Source organism: Callorhinchus milii, unplaced genomic scaffold (assembly GCF_018977255.1).
Source record: "Callorhinchus milii isolate IMCB2004 unplaced genomic scaffold, IMCB_Cmil_1.0 Scaffold3, whole genome shotgun sequence".
NCBI classification, from domain to species: Eukaryota; Metazoa; Chordata; class Chondrichthyes; order Chimaeriformes; family Callorhinchidae; genus Callorhinchus; species Callorhinchus milii.
The window spans coordinates 95870482-95893493 of NW_024704744.1; the positions used below are offsets into that span (position 1 = coordinate 95870482).

The window sequence follows — 23012 nt, forward strand, 5'->3', positions numbered from 1 at the left end:
GCGCACAGCAATGTCCCACAAACAGTCGTAGATTGAAAATGACCAATTTATTATTGTTTTTGGTTTTGGAGGGATTATTATTAGGCTCTGTGTGGAGTAAGGAAACTTGTCCAAGGTTTCGCCCTCTGCCTGGAATTGAACTCAGGTCTCTCACTTGCAAAGCGAGTGCTCTAACCACTGAGCTACAGGACTCCACGCCTAGAATTAGAGGCTTGTACCCTTAGGGCTTGTGTTCTGCTGGGAAGGTTTTATACTCACTGATTTTTGTAAATCCTAAATAGCTTGCTCCTGGTAAGGAAGAGCCTAGAAAATATCTTACGCTGTTGAAAGAGTTGTTCGTTGTTGAGTGATCAGTGCTTTCAGAAAGCAGTCTACGTCCTTTAGACTTGAGGATGTCAGATGACTGTCACATACAAACCAGAGATTATTTTAGGAGGTTCCTGAGCGTATATACTATTCAGAGGGCTACAGAAGATAAGAAGGGGAAGGGTTGAGTTCCATAAACATCAACACACACAAGTTGGACTGGTGGCTTGTTCCTGTACCATATTATTCTATCTGTTTGTGTCTGTGTACACATTATTATAAATGCTTCTAATCAATGACCGCAGTGTTGTATCTGTATTCCTTTCAATAATTTACAGCAGTATCCATCCTTTGCAGTCGCGAGCAAAGTTCAAATCCTTGATACACCCTAAAACAATATCTTCCAGAGGCCCGAAATTCCACCTAGTTCACGGACGGATATTAAAATGTTCGTGAACAATATATTAATTTCGCAACGTGAAATAACATTGGTCCCCATGCAGTAGTTAAGGAATATATACAGTATATTCTGGCTGATATACAATGCAACACTATTTACCATACAAAGTTCAATTTAATATTTGGACAGTCTGTAGCCGCACTGATTGTTGGACTGCTGCGTGTGAACTGTACAGTGTAAGCAGAAGGCTTGGAAGATACTGCAGGTGAAGTTCAAGGGGTCAAGGATTAATGGGATGTTGATCCCTTCCACAGCATTCCTTAAAGTTCAGCGTCATCAACCACATTGAGAAATCGTACCAGAGCCGAGGGGAACATAATGAATTCAACAAGAAATCTGATCCAAATTCCCAAAGATGTTAACTCAAATCCATTTCTAATGCACCAGTACAGCACGTTATGTACAAGAGCCACACGTTCTTAATGAGTACAGTTCTGGTTGTCCAAATGACCTCTACGTGACTGCCCGGGACTGACCTCTGTTCTAATCATCAGGTTCATTCACATGTGTGGTATTGCAAGAAAACGTTGGATTCAGCACGATTTCCTTCGGCTTCTTGTGTCCTTGAAGCTGTTGTGTTTTTTTGTGATGGTGGGTGGTGGTGGGGCGGGGTTGGGGGGGGGGGGGGGCGCGGGGAGATGGGAGAAACCCACCCATTTATGATAGCAATTTTTGCATCGCATCTTTACGATGGATCACTGCCCTCGTCTGCAGAGCGAGAATCCTTCAAAAGCGAACTGGACAAGCACCTGAGCTGTCAAAAATAATGAGGAATGAGTGGGAGGGGGTGGTGGGGAGAGGGAAATCCGACAAATGGGATTAATCCAGACAAAAGGGAAGGGCAAGTTCAGAAAATTGGTATCATTGATTGTATCCTGCACAGAAAGGTTTTATGTGTCTAGAAACTGTTGTCTTCAAATCACTGCATGTTTTTGAGGTTTTTGACGGTGTCAAAGCTCCGCTTATTCTGTACTGTTATTTAATTTTTTTTGTGTTGACGACAATCCTTTTCGATGAATTACTCCGTCAGTCGGGGTTCAGTTAGGGGTGTAAGGGTGGTGAGGAGAGCGCATTGTTCAATGTTACGCGCCCAGTGTCAGCATCAAATCGTCAAAACAACAATTATTATTATTATTATTATTACTCCGTGGCCTCAGCGAGTGAGCGACTGGTGAATTCTAGCGAGATTTGCGCTAGAATCCCAAACTTGACTGAACGGCATTCCGTTGAACCATTCAGTTTCTCCTCTCCTCTCTTCTCCTCTCCTCAGCTTCCAGTGTCGTTTTTTTCAATCGTGTCGTGTTTTGTTCGTTCGGAATCTTTCTTGCGTTACTTTTGAGCGTGGTCTGAGTTTGCTGCTGTGGTACACGGATCTCTGGAAACATCCAGTCATTGCAAACGTTGTTACCTTTGACTCCTCGGATGCTCAGTTGGGAATTTCCTTCAGGTCCTCACCCTCACCTATAAATGCTTTCTCGTCCTAACACCTCCCTACATGTCTCGGATCTTCTCCTATCCCGCTCTCCTGTACTCGGCTACCTCTGCTTCGCTGCACATCCCCACTGCCCTGTCTGGGCCAGCATTGATAGCCGGGCATTCAGATCCTCCGGAATTCTCCTCCTCTATCCATCCATCTCCACCCCCTGCCACCCACCCCCTATCCCTCCTCTCCCCCCCACCCACCCCCTCTCAATCTTCGACCACGACAATAGTCACCTCCTGCTTGCTGTCAGATGTAAAGCTTTCCGAGACGTTATCCCCCCTATGCGTGCAGGGCGCTATCGAAATACAAATTGGTTGTTGTTGTTCACTACCCTGTCACAAGGTGTAGGAAATCCACCAGGAAGTAGTGACTTAGACTCGCCTGTTCTTTAACCGGCTGAAGCAAGATGGATGAGTCAAGTAGACCTGCAGATAGCTGGTCGCCGACGTAATAGATACCTCATGCAGTTATTTCATCAGCTTGCGCTCGGTTTGCACGCTCTGCTATAAAAGGGATGGCGTCAGCAGGGACGACTTGAGGATCAGCGCCTCGAGTAAACTTGTCAGCTGTTACAAGTCTGTACTAATTAAGTAGTTCTACACTTTCGTCCATGATACGGGTCAATCATTAAACTGGCAGCAAGTCTGGTATCACAAAATGCGGCCCCAGTAGGCTTCATTAAGTCGTATTAATCCACAAATGCCTCCTAAAGCGCTGTTACAATCCAGGTCCTGTTGCTGGGTGAACAGAGGGAGGTAAATCTCTTCTAATCTGAGTGGTTGGTTAATTTTGAGATGTGTTCCATCAGCGCCGTAAAACTCTCGGGTTCTGGTGTTCACCCGCAAGTACACAGTCACTCCTCTTTACAGCGCATCCTGTGAAGCGCTTTGGGTTGCCCTTCCAGTGTGAAAGGCGCTGAGGAGTCCTGTAGCTTAGTGTTTAGAGCACACGCCTCACAAGTGAGGGACCTGGGTTCGATTCCCAGGTCGAAACGTTAGGCAATTTTTTCTTACTCCACACGCTTTTGTTCACTAGCAGCAAATAGGAACTTGGTTGTTAGTCAATTGGCGGATGACTTTTCCGGGGGTAATAATCCCTTTTTTAAGAAAAAGAACAGTTTTCACAACAATAATAATTTGGTCTCTCATTCCACGACTGTTTGTGGGACGCTGCTGTGCGCAATTGGCTGACGTGTTTCGCCCACAAAATATACAGTCATTACACATTACAATATATTCTGTGAAGCGCTTTGAGACATCTCTAAGACGTGATAAGGCGCTGTATTAAATGCACGGATTATTATCTCTGTATTACAATGGAGCTGCTATAAAACTACGCTCTTTTCCTGGTCATTTTTCTTCAGATAGGTACACTTTCAACAGCGTGCCCTCAGATACCTCGTATGTTGAGCATCGTTTATGAGTGAGGCTTGACACTGAGGGTTGGTACTCTGTGTCAGGGCAGGCGGGGAGGGAATATAGCCGCGTCCATGTCTGCTCTTGCCTTGCCATCAACAACAACAACAACAAATTACATTTATAAAGCACCTTTCACGTCGGAGGACGTCCCATGGTGCTGGACAGTCAGTGATTTGGACCAGGGGTGGGGGGGGATGGAAGACGGGGGGGTAAGGAGGGTGGCCAAATGAACGGTCGAAGAGGAGGATCTTGAGACGCGCTTTGAAGGAGACAAGGGAGGGATCGATTCAAAAGGAACTGGGAAAGGAGTTCAAACGGGTGGAGTAGAAGCTGAAGGCCCGACCTCTGACGCTGGGGCGGAGTAGGGGACATGGAGCAGGCCGGAGACTGCTGAGAGGAGGGAGCGGACAGGTTGACATGTGGTTAGCAGATCACAGAGGTAGGAAGGAGCGAGGCAGTGGAGGGCCTTGAGGGCGAGGACGAGGATTTTGAACTATATCCTCTGGGGGATGGGGAGCCAGTGGAACCGGGCGAGGGCTGGGGAGGGGGTGGGGGGTAATAAGGTCAGTGCACAACTGTCATCGATGCACCCTCACCTCGGAGCAAGGGTCTCCAGGTAGCAATTAGAGGAGTGGGAGCAGTGGCTGATTCTACTCCCTGACCTGACCCTAAGGAGATGAGAACTGAGAAGTCTGAAAAACTAATAAAAGAGATTTAAGGGGTTTTATATTGCTGTAGATTGCTGGGTTCTTTACAATACGCAACAATAATAATAATAACCCTTGCATTTTATATATGCCTTATCACGTCTCCGAGATATCTCAAAGCGCTTTTTTGGTGGGGCGGGAGAGCTAAGGCAACGCCGTGCAGTGAGGCGGACATTCTTGACGGACCAAGCGTTCCATTAAAACGCAATGTTTGTTTTCAGAAGCAACTCTGAGAGGAGGAAAGAGAAATCGAGGGACGCAGCAAGATGTCGAAGGAGCAAAGAGACGGAGGTGTTTTACGAACTGGCGCATCAACTTCCGCTGCCCCACAATGTCAGCTCGCACCTTGACAAAGCCTCGATCATGCGACTGACGATCAGCTTCTTACGCACCCGCAAGCTTCTGACTTCAGGTAAGAGGTGAAGCCTCAGAGGGGATCTTGTAGAGGTATACAAGAGGCTCAGTGCAATGAAGTGAACTCACCAATACTACTTTCAGATGGGCCGAGGCAGCAGAACAGGAGGTCGCAGGTTCAAGGTCGGTGAAGAGTCAATTTTAAGACAGACATCGAGATTATATTTTTACAGTCGAACACACGGAATCGCTGGATTCATTTAAAATACATCTTATAATAATAATCCTTTCGTGTAATACAGCGGGGTGATGGGGCTCTTAACAATACCTGGCTGTTGTTTTGCATTGATACTCACTCACCTCTCGCACCGAGACCTCAGTCTTGATTCGTCAGTAGGGCTTTCGCTTCTGATTCAGAAGGTTGTGGGTCCAAAGCCCAATCTCGGGGCTTCACTGGGCTGACACTCCAGTACAGTGCTGGTGGAGTGCTGCATTGCCGTCCTTCAGATGAGACATAAGAATGAGGTCCCATCTTCCTTGGATAAGTTTTCCAGCCTTGCGAGTCGCCCTTGGTTGCTTTGATCAGTGGAACGCTATTCCCTTGACTGAGTCCAGTAGGTTATATGACAGTGGAGCGCATCACGTAGAGCTTGCCCCTGCCCTTACCCACTTTCCAGTATGTTTTGGGGGAGAGGGGTGGGGTGGGGGGGGGAAGTAGAGCCTATTATTAATTAATAGTGATCAGTGAACCTTCTGCCTTCCCCTCCGAGAGTAGAGAGAGTTCGAAGGTCATTATAAGATGTTTCTTTGTGCGAGAAGCGAGCACAAAATGTGTAAAACTGATAAGAGTCTTGCTGACGGTGTCCACTGACATGTTATTTTGTACAAAAAAAACTTTCAAGGACAACGCCATGCAGTTTAGTTTTTAAAAATAAGGTTTTCCAAGAAGCAGACTCTCCTGTCTGAGCTCTACGTAAATCCTGTCCGTCGGTGGGGGGACGGAGGCTGGCATCAGACAAGCTCTCCTGTAAAACTGCCTGTGATCTGTTGGGTTACATTTACGTGGTTTGTCATTCACAGTTAATCTCACATTGTCCAATTTTAGCCACTGTTGAAGAACCAAAAGACCTTGCATTTGTTCAGAGCGTCGGAAGAACATCTTCTGTCGGTGCGTGGAACGATTTGCCAGGGGCTGCTAGAGCAGTCGTTCGGGAGCATTTAGAAAAAAGGATTGGCAGGAAAGAAACCTGCAAAGGATATGGGGAAAGAGCAGGGAATTGGGATAGGGGTTCACTGCTTCTTGGAGGAGCAAACATCCATGTTAAATAAAAGACCAAACGAACTCTTCACTTGAACATTTCTACGGTTCTATGGGATACATAGTGTAGGGTATCTCGTAACTCCAAAGCGTTAGACTGAGCTTAAGAGAGGATTAAAGGATTCCCTTTCCAACAGTGTGATAATACCACTGCTGATAATTATCACATCAAATGTCACTTGCAGAGGAAAAGTCTAAGACAGTCGAGGGAAAGAGCAGGGAATTGGAATTAGGGTGGACTGCTCCATGGAGGAGCAAACACCCTTACAAAATAAAGGACCCAAAAAATTCTTACGCATGTTGTACATCTCTACAGTTGGGACATTTTTCACTCCAGTCTTTCCGAAAGTCTAGTTGTAAGTGTATTGGAAGGCGTTCCTTATTCTGCAGCCCAGAACCCCTTTCATCTCGTAAATCTGCTCTGGGAATGCTGTGGGAGCGCTCAGAAAAAGCAGCTTTGGTTGCTCAACTACGGATCAGTTTGAGATTAGTATCACAGGAAGTCGGTTGGAACAATGGTACAGTAATATCACTTCCATGTTCTTTGCAGAGGGTACATAGTGTGACTGGAAAATTAATAAAGTTTGATTTAGCAAGCTTACAGTATTTCTTCTCCCAAGGTTTGCGAAGGAACAAGCCCAACTCTATTTGTACCAAAAAAAGTTCAAGTGAATACTTTCACTCTATTGGAGAGAAATTCCACTTGGACCTAGATGTTATTATAATAATAATAATAATAATAATAATATACTTCAGAGGGACCAGACATTGAAAGACTGGGGAGAAAGAGCTCATTTGATGTGAAAATTAAGTAGCAGTAAGTAGGAACCTGGTTGTTAGTTCATTGGCGGATCGCTTTTTTGCGGGTAATTATCCCTTATATAAAAAAAATGGGGTCACTCAATGCACGACTGTTTGTGGGACGTCGCTGTGCGCAATTGGCTGCCGCGATTTGCCCATAAAATGTACAGTCAATTCACATTACGCTGTACTCTGCAAAGCGCTTTGAGACCTCTCGAAGACGTGATAAGGCGCTATATCAAATGCAAGGATTATCATTAATTATCACCAGTGTTATTATCTATTACCACATGGTTGGAAAGGTGACAGTTTGTCAGCCCTGAAGAGTGGTCCGGTGCTGATACCTTAGACTAGTGTTTCATTTCGTTGAATGGATCAGAACGAGTACCTTCAGGCCCCGGCAATCAGTTCTTACACAATATCTGGACACTCCAGTGCAGAACTCCGAGAGCGCTACATTATCAAGAGGTGCCTCGTTCTTTTGGACGAGATGTTTAAACCGAGGTCTGGTGTGCCTGTTAAAGATCACTTGATGTTATCTCAAAGAGAAGTGAGTTATTACCGGAGTCCTGACTTAAAAAATAAACCCTGGGCTAAATTAGTCATTTGCTTCATGTCAGTTTGCTGGATTTTGCTTTGCGCCAAATGCTTTGCGGCATTTGTCCATAAAGATGGTCACTATAGGTGACAGCAATTCCCTGTGAAGCCCTTTGAGGAACTTCAATGTTGTAAACTCAGTATCAAATGCTATTATTATTATCTGTGTGTGTTTGTGGGGTGGGGCGGGGTGAGGGGGTGGGGGTGGGAAAGGGATTTTTAGTCCTAAAGCTGTCGTACACAAGCAGGTTTTAAAGATAAATTTTAACTGCATTTCTGTTGAGTTTATAAACCATTCCTTAATGAAGGAATAAGTAAGGAAATGCATGTGTTCAGGAATACTGAGTTTTTCCTCTTCTTTTTCCCCAAGCCCCACCTTCCCCCAACTTTGAATTGCTTCCCGTTCTGTACAATGCCTCTCTGCTGCTAAGACCCAGTATCGCTCTTTTGTTTTTTCCTTCTGACCAAATAGCGACGGGGGCAGAATCTACCTCGGGACTGTTGTCGGCTCGAAACGTTCATTTGTTTAAGTTCTCAGGGTCCCAGTCAAAGGATGTTAACAATAAATAATTGGAACTCAGCAGATTGTGCATCGGTACTCATCCTAAAAAGGAAGCGGAGGGGCGCTCATTAAAAATATTCTCTGAAACTTCAGTACTTGTGAACATCCTGTTATGGACAAAAAAATTTTTTTTAAATAATGCTTGTCTGTAGCTGCTATTTTTAAAGCTAAGAGGCAGTTACTGAAAATAATTCAGTGAAAGCTTCAACTCACCTTGGCAGGGCCAAAAGGCCCTTTGCTTTAGTTGGTTTACAGAAGGCTATTTATAACATGTGTTCCTCAAGTCCAAACTGCCGTTCGATGGCTCGGATTCCACAATATTATGATTTTTTTTGATAACAAGAGTGGTAACTAAAAATGCGTCCTGTTGTCGATGGAACTTCATAATAACTAATAATCCTTGCACTTGATACAGCGCCTTATCACTTCTTTGAGACGTCTCAAAGCGTTTCACAGGATACACTGTAAAGCGTAGCGACTGCCTATTTGGTGGACGAAACACGATAACTTGATTGACTCGCAAAGACCATCACCGCAACATAAGCAAGGGGAGAGGGCTGGGAGAGTTAGTTTGGTTAAGACGTAATGAGAGTTGAAGTGGTATCCGGAATGTTTTTTTAAAAAGGGAATTAGATGCATATTTAAAGAGGAAATATAATAATAATATGTAAAAGCATAGGACACGGAAAAGGACAGGGGAATGGAGCTGAACACTTGGCTCCGTGAGCCATGGAAAATAAATAGACCGAATGATCTTTTTCTCCGCTGTAAATCTCTACGGATGAAATGGTAGTTTTTTGAGTCAAAGACGATTTGTTTACAGTCCTTCAGTTCATTCAGAGATGACCATTAGGGAATGAAAGTGTTGTATTTTACTCCCTATTTTCCGATGGCCTGGGAATTGTGAAGATTTTCCATAATTCTGCACTTTTGCTCCCAGGCAAACCTTTTGACTTTCGTGGTTTCACAATTCTTGGCTTTTATTTAAATATTCTTATTCTGGAAGTGATTGGACGGGGGTCGGGGGCGGGTGGGGGGGGGGGGTTTGGGGGAGAGAAACCAGGAAAAGCAAGAGTGGATGGGAGATATTATTTGACGCAGGAATATTAAAATATTCGTCGCAAGTTGTCATCTTGGCTTTACGATGGCAGTTCTTCCCAGTCTTCAAAGGCATTCCCCAATAGCATTGTGCGCTGAATGATCACCTCTTGAGTTAAGAAATTCAAAGAAATTCAAAACAAATACAGCGAAAAGGTCAAGGAGCTATGGGTTGGTGGGAAGCAAGATACTCTGGAGTTTGTTTTGGGCAACAGCCAACTTCTCAGTAGAATACGCAACCACCGTCTTCAAGCAGTAGCAGTTTGGAGGACTTGAGTATAACTTACGACCCAAATTCCTGTGTGAAAGTTCATCATCTGTTGCTGCTTTTTTTTAAAAAAAACAGCAGATAAATTGCCAGTAATGTGCTTTTTTTAAAACAAATTCCACAATGTTATCTGAAGGCCCATTTACCAGCAGAAGAAGAATAATCCTTGCATTTGATGTAGCGCCTGATCGCTCCTTCGAGCCGTCTCAAAGCACTTCACAGAATACACCGCAAAGTGAATTGACTGTATATTTTGTGGGCGAAACGCGGAAGCCAGTTGCGCACAGCAGCGGCCCACAAACAGCCGTGGATTGAGTGACCAAAGATTTTTTTAATTGTTATTTTTTTTGAACGGATCATCAGCCTCGGAAAAGCGATCCCTGTTAAAACCTTCTCTTTAAAAGGCATTTGGAGAATTTTAAACTGGCCGCTGTTTGTAGCAGTGTCGAAAGCAGCAATGCACTGCATTAATAATAATCCTATAATGTCAAAATGTCTGAAAGAGCTTCATGACAAATCTCTTTTGAATGTAGTGACTGTGCATTTCCCGGTGAACTCAGCAGCCAATTTGTGGGCTGCAGTGTCCCACAAACAGCCACAACCAGTTTTTCTGGGGAATTGTTGTCCAGGAACCTGGAGGAAACTCCCTTCTCTTTTTGAGTTGTGTCATTGGTATTCTAATGTCGAACAAGATAATGACGTCAGTTCTGCAACTGGCGACAGTACTTCTGTGAAATCACTTTTTTGTTTGTAAAGTCCCTGACTTCAGTACGTTTCCCTAACGCACGTTGCCCTCTGGAACCTCACACGTGGCCAATCTTCACACATCAGTCGGGACGCTCTTTACAACCTTCTAACAAGGGCAGAATCAAGTTTCACTGAGTCGTAACAGTCAAGTAGATTCCGATTGCTTGACGTATGTAGGAGCGGACACCGAGCAGGGAGTTTTCAAGATGGTCGAATAACGGTCGAAGAGTTAAATTATTAAGAGGTTTTCGAAGACAGGGATGGAGAGAGAGAGAGAGAGAGACAGAAAGAGGCATCAAGCAAAAGTGTGGCTTTTTTTTTAGAAGGCAGACATCTAACCTGGGAGTGTTTTGATGCTGATGGCGGTAGCAAATAATGCCAAAATGTTCCTTTCCTAATAAATGGCATATCTCGTCAAGCGGAAAATGTGCAAACAACAAACTCTTCTCCTCGTTCCAATTACAGGATATTTTATTTTGTTTCTAGGGCTGGAAAATGAGACCGACTCTGAGAGGCAGATGGACAGTTTGTACCTTAAAGCCCTGGAGGGATTTATTACCGTGGTCACGCAGGATGGAGACATAATTTTCCTGTCGGAAAATGTAAATAAACACATGGGTATCGCACAGGTGAGTTCACAAGGGCAGGGCATTGCACCAGACTAAATCTCAGCAAACTGCAGTGAACCTCACGGCTATAAATGTGCAGCCTTTCACTTTGTATCAGGTGGCGTTGATCTTATTGTGCTCCTCTACTGGCTCCAGTAAGGTTAAAAAATAACCAGGAGAAAATGTATTCAGGTGAGGGGTTATTGCAACAGAAACTATTGTCACGAGGCAAGCAATAAAAGCTTTTAACTCTTATTATGTACCCACAATCGGGTAACGCAATATCATAAAGGTATTGAACCATTCAATACTAATGAGACACGTTGCACGGTCCACACCAAAGGGCCTTTAAAGACCGAGGAATAGGTTGTGGGGATGGGATGTGGGTGTCTATAATATAGAATATTAGTTCTTTTTTGAAAAAATTACAATGCAAGCCCATTTTATATTTATGTAGTGGCTTTCATGTCAGGAGGACATCTCAAAGCATTTGACTGCTGGTTGGGAGCTGCGACCAAGTGGTTCAGGAGAGGAATGTTGGCCGAAAGTGTGGTCAAGGATTCATGTTTTGAGAAGGACCTTGAATGAGCAGATGAAGTTCCAGAGAGCAGAGACAGATTGGCTGAAAGCCTTCCCGCTGAGGTTGGGGCAGATATAGGGGACATGAAGCAGGCAAAATTGGTTCCAAACCATTCATTAATTCTAACTTTTTTTTTTGGCTTTACATGAATAGTTCCACTTGCACTTTGGAAATCTGAAATGGTTAAAACGAATCTCATTTCTGTGCAATTCAATGCAGTTATTTGCCTCTGCGCCCAGGGTTTCCACGATCTGTTGACATTAAAGGCAGGAATGATGTTTTGTGTTACTAATCTCACACTATTTCTGCGCTAGGTGGAGTTGACGGGGCACAGCATTTTTGATTTCACCCACCCGTGTGATCACGAGGAGATCAGAGAAAACCTGACTCTGAAAAATGGTTAGTATTTGCCTTTATTTGATGGTGTGCAGTTTCTGTTCTCCGCTGTTGCTTGTCCCTCTCCTCTTGTCACCGTGACATCTCTCCAGCGATCGCTACAACATTTAGAGCTTTTTATATTCCAGACCCCCTTGTTACAAAGGCCAGGAACCCATTAGAGATGAGGAGCTTTCCACAGAAGGGATCGAATGCAGGATCTTTTCAGTCCATAAGTCTTATCTGCTTGCTCGATAATCTTGCTGAGCTATTGGAGGAAGAGAGTTTTCGCACTTGGGAGACTTGAAAGTTTTCTTTTTTAAAATTGCCAAAAGATGATTGTGATAATGATCGGGATTACACATGTCGCACTTAATTCAGTGAGTCGTATGGCCTTTACATCACCCGTTATCTCGGAAGAACAGATTTGCGAGGCAGTGCTGAGGTCATCCTGCCGCCAACCATCTACAGTGTTGACTCTGAATTTCATCACTTCTCATCTGCACCAATAGATAAGGTGAAAGGCCTTGCTCCAGCTTTGGGTGCTACGTCTTTAAGAGTGGGGAAAGTGGAACGTTTCTACCCCTACGAGCACGCTTTTCCCGTTGGCAGACAATGAAGCAGTGTTAAGGGCAGTTGTGACATCTCTCCGAATTGCTGGCAGCAAGTTGAAAAATCAGGGACAATTTTTTTATCATCAAAGAAAAAAGGATGTCGCAAACCTTAAGAGGGTCACAGTTACCATTTTCCTTATCTTCGACTTCAATTAAATCTGCAAGTGCGTGGGGGGGGTATTTTTTTGGAGAAGGGAGGGATACCAAGAAATTACAACACAAGAAATAATTTGATACGTCATGTCTATGCTGATCTTAACTCCTCCATGAGATACATCGCTCTGCCTTTTTATGCTGCTTCTCTTCAAGTACTTATCCAATTTCCTTTGACATTTTGCTAAAACTTTAGCGTCAACACTTGGATGAAATGTTCGGTGTTCTAATAACCCTCTGTGTTGAAACATTTATTGCAACTTTCCCCCTTAACGTTTACAGTGACAATCCTGAACCTGCATCCAACCTGCCCGCTCCCTCCGGTCAACGGGCTCCGGGCTGCTCCATGTCTCCCGCCCGACCCGCCCTACCATCGGTGGCCGGGCTTTGAGCCTCTCTGCCCCCACACTCTGGAACTCCATCCCACGGCCCCTTCGCCTCGCTTCCTCCCTCGTCTCCTTCAAGGCCGGTCTCAAGACCCTTCTCTTTGATCGTGCCTTTAGTCGCCCTCCCACCTCCCTGCCTTCCCTCACCCTTACCCCACCCCTCCCCCACGCTCGGGCCCCGACACCTGACTGTCCAGCGCTTTGGGACATCCTCCCGACCGACGGGAAAGGCGCTCTATAAATGTCATTTTGTTGTTGCTGTTGTTGCATCCATCAATGACCAAATCACCAATCAGGAAAAATAACCATTCACTCTTCACCCTTTCATAATCTCTCAGGGTTTTGAAAACCTCTGATAGATCCTCGCTTAACCTACCCTGTTCTGGTCCCCAGTTTTTCAAGCCTATTTTCATAACGATAAAGGGATCTTAAACTATAAAGTACTTTTCTGCTTGCTGCATCATCGAAGGTGCCATCCTCTGGATGGAGACACGAAATTGAGGGCCGTCTGCCCTGTTCGGGTGGACGTCGACGATCCAATGTCACTATTCTAAGCGCTATAAGATGCTTCGCTGTGTAAGTTGTTGTCATTGATGTTAGTTGAAAACAAAAGAAAGGAATTTCTCCTGCTCTCCTGTCCAACAAACCTCAGATAAATTAATCATTTCCCACCCGCCCCACACCCCTCCCGGCTGTTTGTAGCTGCACAGAAACTTACTGTTGCGTTCGCCTTTGCGTACACAATCACTTCGCAGAAAAACTCTGAAGCCCGTTGAGATGTTTGGATGTGCTAAGGCGCTGGGTCAAACACAAGGATAATTATAACTTTGGAAAATGTTGCCCGTGAGCACAATGGTTTAACTGGAAATGAACAATTTGGTTGCCTGGCAGCTCCGGGTTTCGGAAAGAAAAACAAAGACCTGAACACAGAGCGAGACTTCTTCATGAGAATGAAATGTACCGTGACAAACCGTGGCAGAACAGTGAACCTCAAGTCTGCCACCTGGAAGGTGAGAAACCACGAGAGAGCGTTCACTTAAAAAAAAAAAAAGCTGAATTGGTATATTTTGCTCCGATATGGTTTTGTGGGTCAAAAGTTCAAGTTTGGGGAGCAAGCAATTCAGATTTTATTTTTTCTTTCTGACACAAAAAAATTAAATGGAAAGGAAAGGCAAAAAAAAAAAAATTCTCCTGTGTGCGTGCGTGTGCGTGTGCGCGTGCGCGTGCGCGTGTGTGTGAGAAACTCATCGACAACTCATACGTTCCGTGATCGGGAATGATTGCTAAGTTCCACTACCGTTCCGGGGCATTCCTGCTGCGTGGCTCACAGCGGAAAAACTGCTTGTTCGCTCAGCGCGAGTCGGCCAGAGTTTGGATTCCAGTGGCATCTGACCTTGAGACTTGAGTGGGTTACGCCTGTCCCCGTTGGGAGCTGACGGTGCGGCCTGCGATGGGCGTAATCTCCACCTACCGGCTCTCGCCACTCGGTTTTCCATTTTTTTCTTCAAAAAGAGAAACTGGGCTACTCTTGGAATGGTTCGTGATTAAACTTGAGGAAAAGGAGGAAGGAGGGGGGGGGAGGTGGTCGGGAGGGGCCAGTGCAACAGATGTGCAGACTTGTAGTCTAGTCTTGTTTGTCTGCCAAGAGATTCCTGTTTTTCACCCCCCACCCCCCTCCGCTTTTCCCTGCCAGAGAGGGTCAAATGCCAATTCCCTTCCATACACCGCCTGTTAATGCCGTTGATGGCGGTGCTGTATGGAAGGGAATTGTAGGTTGAGGTGTGGTTGTATGTTTTGTGTGTGTGTGTGTGTGTGTGTGTGTGCGGTGTGTGTGGCGGGGGGAATGGGGCTCTGTCCTATATTAGTTTCGACTCACAAAGGGATAGAAGTCTCCAGTGTATTCCAGTAATATTCCTAAATACAAAGGCCGTTTTTTTCTTCTTTTTTTAAGCTAGAGTTAGGATTGTTTCTCAGCCACGAGCAGTGTGGTGCTCACGAAGCAGGATGTAGATTCCCACCTCCAGGGAGGGAGTTGAGGCAGTGAGAAAGAAATCAGAATTATTTATTAACAGCGTCGTGAGGCAGGGCCTTGGGATCAAGGGAGAAAGGAGAAGGAAAAGGAAAGAGTTGAACACAGTGAAAAAATGCACGGGTTTACCGTATACAGAAGGTGGATGGATTGTTGGTTGACTTTCCCGAAGGTTGACTTATTAGAATCGTAGAATCCTGCGGCACAGAAGGAGGCCATTCGGCTCAAAGTGCCCGTGCTGGCTCTTTAAAAGAGCTTCCAAATAGTCCCCCCCCATTCGTTCCCCACAGCCTCGCAACCTTTTTTCGATCCAATTCCTTTTTGAGAGTTACCGTTGAATCTGCTTCCGCCACCCTTTCAGGCACATGCACTCCAAATTGTCACAATTCACTGCGTAAATAAAAATTCTTCTCATCTCCCCTCTGGTTCTTTTGCCAATTATCTTAAATCCGTGTCCTCTGGTTAACGACCCACCCGCCAGAGGAGACAGTTTCTCCTTAATATTTCGTCATTAATATTTCTCCACTGCATTGATGCTGTTTTTCAGTGCATTTATTCGTCTCTTATACCACTCGCACACGTAATCTATACACAGTTGCTTCGATGGCCTTAGCAATCAATCATCGAAGCTGAAATACAGCAGGGATGTGAGTAATGTTTTTGTACAAACCTGGATGTAAAAACAGATGCCCTACTTACGCCTGCGCGCAATCCAATCTTAATTATCAATCTGATTTCATTAAGGTGCTCCACTGCACAGGGCACATCAAGATGTACAACACCTGCCTCCCCCATACTCTGTGCGGTTACAAGGAGCCACCTCTAACCTGCCTGATTATGATGTGCGAGCCCATTCAGCACCCGTCTAACATTGACGTCCCACTGGACAGCAAGACCTTCCTGAGCCGTCACAGCATGGATATGAAGTTCACCTACTGCGATGAGAGGTAATGAAATACCTTCGTCCCCGGACTTGGAAGCCTGGGAAATGATAGCAGACTCTTGACACAACAACAACGTCGCCACCTGATCCGCAGTGAGCGGACTGTGTACCAATTCCCCTATCACCCGCTTCACAGGAATCTACAGTTTCTGTTACGTTAAAGCCCCTTTAAGTGGCTCAATCCAATCAGCCAAGGTCCCTGAAACATGTCAATGACCCCGATCACAGACTGTTCTCAGTAAATGGAATGCACGATCCGATCAGGCCTGTCAGAGGAACTGCTCGGCCTGCTATTAAACATCCGGTGCTTAAGTAGGAGCCTTGTGATCAGGATCAAGGCATCCTATGATTGAGATCATGTTGCTGCCAGCATGAAAAGCAGGCATAACATAGCAAGTTTATCTCCACGAGTTCTAAGCGAGCTCGTCGAGCCTTGTGCTGCTAGTTTGCAGAGCCTGCCGATATAAAGCCATTCCCGTTCATAGCTTTCCAGTCTCGTTTGGGCCCACAAGTTGACAGAAACGTGTGCTATTTGCCCGGTTGTTACATTTCCTGCTCTCTTTTTTTCCCCTCCCCCCCCCCCCCCTCTCCCCATGTTGAACTAAGTGTCCTATCCCGAAGGCTCCTAGAATGGGAAGAGAAGCCTGTTAAGGGATTTCCTCCCTTTGTGGTGACTGGGAGTCAAAGAATTTCTTGGCACTTGGGAACTTTTGAGTACATTCCACTGTTGTGCCAACCCCGAAGCACCAAGCCGATGATTTTCAGTTTCAATTCAACCTGTTGACCACACGTGCGTGAGCGCCACGTAACACTTTATTCTCCCGTGCGACTCGCTGCGTAAAGCCAGCAAAACCTTGCCCTCGTAAATTTGCGCTTTTTCGCCTTCCTCCCGTTAGTTAAGCTTGGCAATCAGTGCACGAGACCTTCATTGGATCTAGGTTTTTAATCAAAGAAAAATGGCTCATCGTTTCGGTGGCTATTTATCATGAAATTAAAAAGAAAAATCCAACACCTCCTGCCGTCCCTGCCCAGTATTGGATGGCACGTGGGTAAATCAGCGACAGGTTGCTTGTCGAAAAATTATGGAGAATCCAGGGAATTCATGGAGTCGATTTAATGGACATTCATTTGGATTGGCACAGGAACAGGAGGCCATTCAATCCTTTGAGCTTACTCTTATCAGTTTTAGATCTCAGCAGATCTTTTGATCCCAATGCCCTTTTGGCCCCTTTTGTCATACCTTTTCACAGCATGTAGGCAAATATTCAAGTCACAGCCCCCAGGGTGTGACTGATCGTTCGCAGTCCTGTATCTCGCTGTATAAGTGTATTTTTTTTAACCCATTCTGCTCTCATTTTGCATTTCGCTTGCATTTTGCGAGATCATTGGGCAGTACTGGCCACTGCTGCGAAACGGTGAAAGCCTTTGATATAATGGTGGCTTTTCATTCCCATTGTAGTCTCAGATCAAGTTTGCGATTAATTTATTGCGACATCCAGTGCATAAGTCACATCTTATGTGGAATCCTGTAGCTCACTGGTTAGAGCACTCGCCTCACAAGTGAGAGACCTGGGTTCGATTTCCGGGCAGGGCAAAACGTTGGGCAAGTATCCTTACTTCACACGCCTCTGTTTACCCAGCAGTAAGTAGGAACCTGGTTGTTAGTCGATTGGCACATCGCTTTTCCGGGGGTAATAATCCCTTCAAAAAAAAATAAGTCGGTCACTCCAATCCACGACTGTTTGTGGGACGCCGCTATGCGCAATTGGCAGTCGCATTGCACCCACAAAGTATACAGTCAACTCACTTTACAGTATATTCTGTGAAGCGCTTTGAGACGACAAAATAATCCTTGCATTTGATATAGCGCTTTATCACGTGATATGATAAGGTGCTATATCAAATGCAAGGATTATTTGTGCGAGTATGATACAAGTGCGAGTGCATTGATGTTTTCCTTTCCCCACACCAATTACCTTCTCCGCATTCAACACACGTGTAACGAGTGCAGACAATTGTGTCCAGGGATTGAGGATTAACTTAATAATTAGCTTCTCAAGATAAGGGAAGTGGAAGAAATATGCTGTCAAATGTCCCTATAGTCAGCAGAAGCAAGTGTTCAAACAAAATTGCAAGCTCTGCATGTTTTGTAAGATTCTTTGCTACTGAGTGTTTTGTATATTGTACTGTGAAATCATGTAGACTGATTCCAAAAGAGATTAGTGCATCAGATCTTAGCAAGGAAAAATGCACACACTTACTAAAGTATTGGTGAGCGACATTAATCACCTGAATGGTTACCGTTTTGAGACGTAAATCATGGTTTAAGTTTGCCTAATGCTGACTTGACTGGAGAAAACTATTAATAAATGATCTGACTAATTCTACTTTTCCTCATTTTACAACCACAGATGTGTTGTGAGTTGAATTCTCTAAAATTCAACAAACTGTCATTTTCGTTGATCTTAAAATCACCAGATCTAATTTACAATATTTCTGAAGAAATGTGGAGGTATCAAATTTCCAAAACATTTGAGTTCGTTAGAGATTTGATATTGCATTCGTCAGCACATTCCATGATCGCACATTTATTTTTAAGAAATTTGCTAAGCAATGCTTTAATTAGACTTCTGCGTTTCTTGGGCCCGGTTTACAACAGAGCATATGTTGTACTTGGAATGGGTCACTGCAAGAGTGTGTCATAAAATGTAGGCAAGAGAGGCTTTCATCAAACGGAAGGATTTTAATTATGAAAGCCAAAATCCAGCTGATTAATGTTATTTTGAAGGCCCCTTTCACCCATTTTAAGTCACTACTGGTACATTCAAACTGTATTTATCCACAGGGCAATTTCCTTAGTTTACAAGAAAACTTTTAATCCAGTGCGATTCTGCCCTGTTCACGCTCACTGTTACTGTCCTGATCACTTGTCTTGAGACAACTGGTGTGGTTTGTTTCATGGCCTATCGTGCTTTGTTATATACGCAGTGGTAGATCTCTCACAATTCAACCTCTTAACAGAAGTTTTTGGCATAAAGATGTTATTTGTCATCTCAGGCTGGAGCTAGTCAGGGTTTAGTGAAAGGAGGCTTCATTGAGATTCATTGAAAACTGTGTTACAAGTATATTTTCTGGGTGACCAGTGGTCACAGTCAATCAGGAAACAGGTTAAAACTCACATCAAATGTGCAATCAATTATGTTCAAATTCTTTCCTTCAAGCTTACAGTGGACGAGTTTTACAGAGGCTTGATTAAATCAAACTAAAAGCAAGTTTGTGTCCTTTTCCCCCCGCCCCACCCCATCCCCGCCACCCATCCGACCCCCATAAAGGTAATATGCATTTGCTTGTGTTGGATTAGATATGTTCACGCCAAATTAAATCATCCCCCGGGCCGGATGTGGCCCCTGGGCCGACAGTTGGACCATCCTGCCCTAGGTTGACAATCTAGTGCAGCTATGTCAGGCCGTAATAAACAATGTGAACAGGATGTTGGGCTACATGGCTAAATAAATTGAGTTTACATCCCTCAAGGTCGTACTCAGACTGTGCTGTGGTCAGACTGCTTCTTGATGCTACATACAGTTCCGGTCACATAAGGGACATAAGGGACACATGCCTTGGAGACAGTGCAAAGGAGAGCAATAAGGATGATTCCCCCAGTGTTAAAGGAACGAGCATTGAGCAACAATTAGACAAGCTAGGGCTCTTCGGTCTTAAGACAACTCAAAAGTGGACCTTGCAGAGGTGTGTCAAATTTTAAACGGGATTGAAAAATGACCTCAACACTTTAGGATGCTGCGAGGTAGTAGAACAAGAAGACGTGGAGTTGTAAAGGGCAATTTCAGGACAGATACCAGGAAAGTTTTTCTTTACGCACCAACAACTGGTACAGGTTATTATTTAAAAAGCATCTTGATGCATTGATGGGGGTGACGGGAGGGTGAGTGTCCTAGGCGGATAAGATTGAGTGAGCCAACCTGTGATCTTTCAAAATGTTGGACACCATATCGGCTGGATGTATTTTTCCTTGTTGTACGGTGTAGTCGTTGTGGACAAACTGTGATGGTTTGACATTTGTTTCTCCACAGAGTCACGACACTGATGGGGTACCATCCAGAAGAACTCCTGGGTCGTTCGGTCTATGAGTTTTACCATGCACTGGATTCAGACCACATGACAAAGAGTCACCAGAACTGTAAGTAGTGCACGTTTGTGGCTTAATGAGGGGCAGCACACAAGTTAAAATTAATGCCTCTTTATGTAAAGCAAAATATACGGGGCAATACATGTGCTGTTTATGAAAACATTTTTAAAAAAAATCGTTGAGTGATGGTTCCTCCAGACGCAGCATTTGGATTCCAATAGCTTTTGTACAGTTCATTGGTACAGATGCAGTCGCACATTTAATACGTGCGCGAATTATCCTTCCGTTTGCACTCCTCTTTTCAGTGCTTGAGTGATTCAGTGTTGCGGGTGTAGCAGGACTTCACCTACGAACAGAGAGAGAAAAAAATACAGTGGAGAGAGGAAAGGAAATTTTGAAGCATTGTATTATGTTGAAATGGCTTGAGATAATTCCGCGACATTGCAAACATCCAAGCCGAACGATCAATTTTGGTGGAGGATTTATTGGCCAGGACACTTGTCGGAAACTTTGTTCTCGTTTTGAATAGTGTAATGAGAAGGGGTGGGTGGAAGAAAAGGAGAAACATAACTGGCGTGGCTCCACTCTGCGGTGAGCACAGCATTATGTTCTGGTTAACTGTGCCAGTGGCTGCCTACATAACTGTTTAATGTGATAAAATTGCACAAAGTTAATGATAATCCTTGCACCTGATACAGCCCCTTTTCGGGTTGAGAGGATATCTCGAAGCACTTCACAGGATTTACGGTAAACAACAGTGACTGCCTTTTGTAGGCAAAACAGCGCAGCTAATATTTGCACCACTGAAGTTCGTGAACAATTTTATTGATGGATTCTAGACCAGAACACTGGGAGGCAACTGCCTTCTCTTTTCAAGTCATGCCATAGACACTATCCATCTAAACAGGCAGACGGGACTTCAGTTAATGTGTGATCTGAAGGACAAAACCTCCAACAATGCATCGCACCTCCGGCTCTGCCTTGGAAGGTCATGTCTAAGCCTATGAGTTTCAGAGTCCTGACATGGGACTTAAACCCACATCCTTCTGACTCAACCGAAGAGTACAACCAACTGAGCCAATTGAAACCAAAGGTACTTAGAGTTGGAGATTTGAGAAAAATGTTAAATACTTTTTTTTTGCACACCAAAAATAAGTATGTAATTTGTGTGAATCGGTAAAAGCCATAATCCCTTTCCCCATAAATCCCTTTGTCCAGGTCCGTGACTTTGGGGCACTTTCTATTGAAATCTTTGCATTTTGCCTGATGGGCAGTGCTGCAGGGATAATGATTATACACGCTAGGAATATTCCAGTTGAGAAGAGAAAGAAACCACAGTATTTTGTACTTTACTCCCCACCCCTTTAATCAGATAATGATTCTGAATGTTAGGATCTGACCTATTTTGGATTACAATCAACAATTCACATCCCTTTCCCCAGTGACATTGTAGGAGAGGGGACGATGACAGAAAGAACGAGAGTCTTTGACTAAGGTATAGGGTTTGAACAGTATTTAAGATGGATTAAAGTCACACTCGCCCACAATTTTTTGTACCATCGCCTACGTGCAGGACTGGGGGAGTGTGGGAGGTTGGGGGGGGGGTCTGATAAAGCCCTCCCTGATAAGTCTTGAGCAAGAGAAAGCCTTTGACAGGGTATCTCACGGTCACATGAATGAGATTTTCGGGAAGGGAATACGCAAGGGGATCCGACTGCTCTACACGGGCATCTGTGGCGCAGTCACGGTCAAGGGTTCGAGACCGAGCCGATCCGCATCAGGTCGGGAGTAAACCAGTTGCTGTCCCCAATCCCTCACCCTGTTTGTCTGCTGCATCGAACCCTTTGCACAGGCCATCAGGAGGGAGAGGGCATCAGAGGTAGCATCGTTCCGGGCGGGTAGCCATGGCACTCAAGCCAAGGCCTCCCCATGGATGGGCGATGTCGCCGTCCTTTGTGCAGACCAGTTAATCGGTCTGGAGCCTGCTGCTAGGCATTTGCCGCCGGCCTGCCGAGAAAAGCTGGGAGCAGCGTCTAGGCACAGGGAGGAAGAAACTGGTGATGTGGTGCCAGTGCTCACTGTCCATCACCGGGAAGCATCTGGTGATAAAGCGCGAGGGCCCTCTCAGTGTTACTGTACTTGGCCCAGATCTGGCCTTTGACCAGGAACGAGGCCAATGCAGTCACCAGAGAGGCCTTCCAACTGATCAGGGGTTTCAAGATGGATCGCGTCCGCAGAGACACGATGCACAAAACCCCGGGAAAGTGTTTTTTGTTTTTTGTACCGGGAGAAAAGGGAAAAAAATTGTAACAGCTGTTGTATTTGTTTCGGATTTCTGTTGTGTTCAATGTTATATTTATAAATAAATAAATATATATTTTCCCCCCCCCCCACCACCCAAAAAAAAACTATTTGCTGGTGCTTCAAGGGTGCCCATTAAAGCAAAGAGCTGCTGTTTAAAAAGTGATTGTTTTAATCATTGCTCAGTTGGATTCTATGGAACCCATGTTTCAGCTCTGTGGATAACTTTAAACAAAAGTTCTTCCATCCTAAAGGCGTCAAATGTCTGATCATTTTCGACAATAAACAGAATAAGCAGGAGAATTGTGGTATTATAAGTTTATACCCCTGTCAAAATAAACAAATAAAGACTAGCAAAGCCTCAATTTCAGGATTCTTTATCTACGCGCTGATGTGATATATAGATTTTTTGATGAGATATTTTTTTTTTTTAAAAATCGCCCCAGGTCACTTTCTTTTAACTTTCGTTCTTTTAACATGAATTGCAGTTGCTCATTTTTGTAAAACAGCACCAACGAAGCCCAAACCACAAGTTCTTCATTTTAAGACCATTTTTTTTCCCCAGAAACCGCCCAGACTTGAATTAGGGAAAACGGTCTGATCAAAGTCTAGGTTCGACTTTGCCTTCTGCCTTTCAAGTTTGTACCCGGTGTACAGCGTTGCTAGAGGTACCCTACTTTTGTGGAGTCCTGTAGCTCAGTGGTTAGAGCACTCGCTTTGCAAGTGAGAGACCTGAGTTCAATTCCAGGCAGAGGGC

The 23012-nt window shown here is 44.7% G+C and overlaps 1 protein-coding gene and 1 long non-coding RNA gene across 6 annotated transcripts in view; one reads left to right on the forward strand and one right to left on the reverse strand.

Annotated features, from left to right (window-relative positions):
- The window catches only part of epas1b (endothelial PAS domain protein 1b), an 81072-nt gene that overhangs the window by 43581 nt on the left and 14479 nt on the right, over positions 1-23012 (forward strand). For all 5 annotated transcript variants that reach the window (XM_042332683.1, XM_007896864.2, XM_007896867.2 and 2 more), the window contains 6 exons: positions 4596-4786; positions 10606-10748; positions 11622-11706; positions 13727-13845; positions 15609-15811; positions 19899-20005. In XM_042332683.1, the coding sequence (XP_042188617.1) occupies positions 4596-4786; positions 10606-10748; positions 11622-11706; positions 13727-13845; positions 15609-15811; positions 19899-20005 (848 nt within the window). The remainder of the gene's footprint in view (positions 1-4595; positions 4787-10605; positions 10749-11621; positions 11707-13726; positions 13846-15608; positions 15812-19898; positions 20006-23012) is intronic.
- Positions 19979-23012, reverse strand: part of LOC103180814 — a 64848-nt gene continuing 61814 nt past the window's right edge. Inside the window, exon 3 of the long non-coding RNA XR_488142.2 lies at positions 19979-20300. This is a non-coding gene — a long non-coding RNA (uncharacterized LOC103180814). The remainder of the gene's footprint in view (positions 20301-23012) is intronic.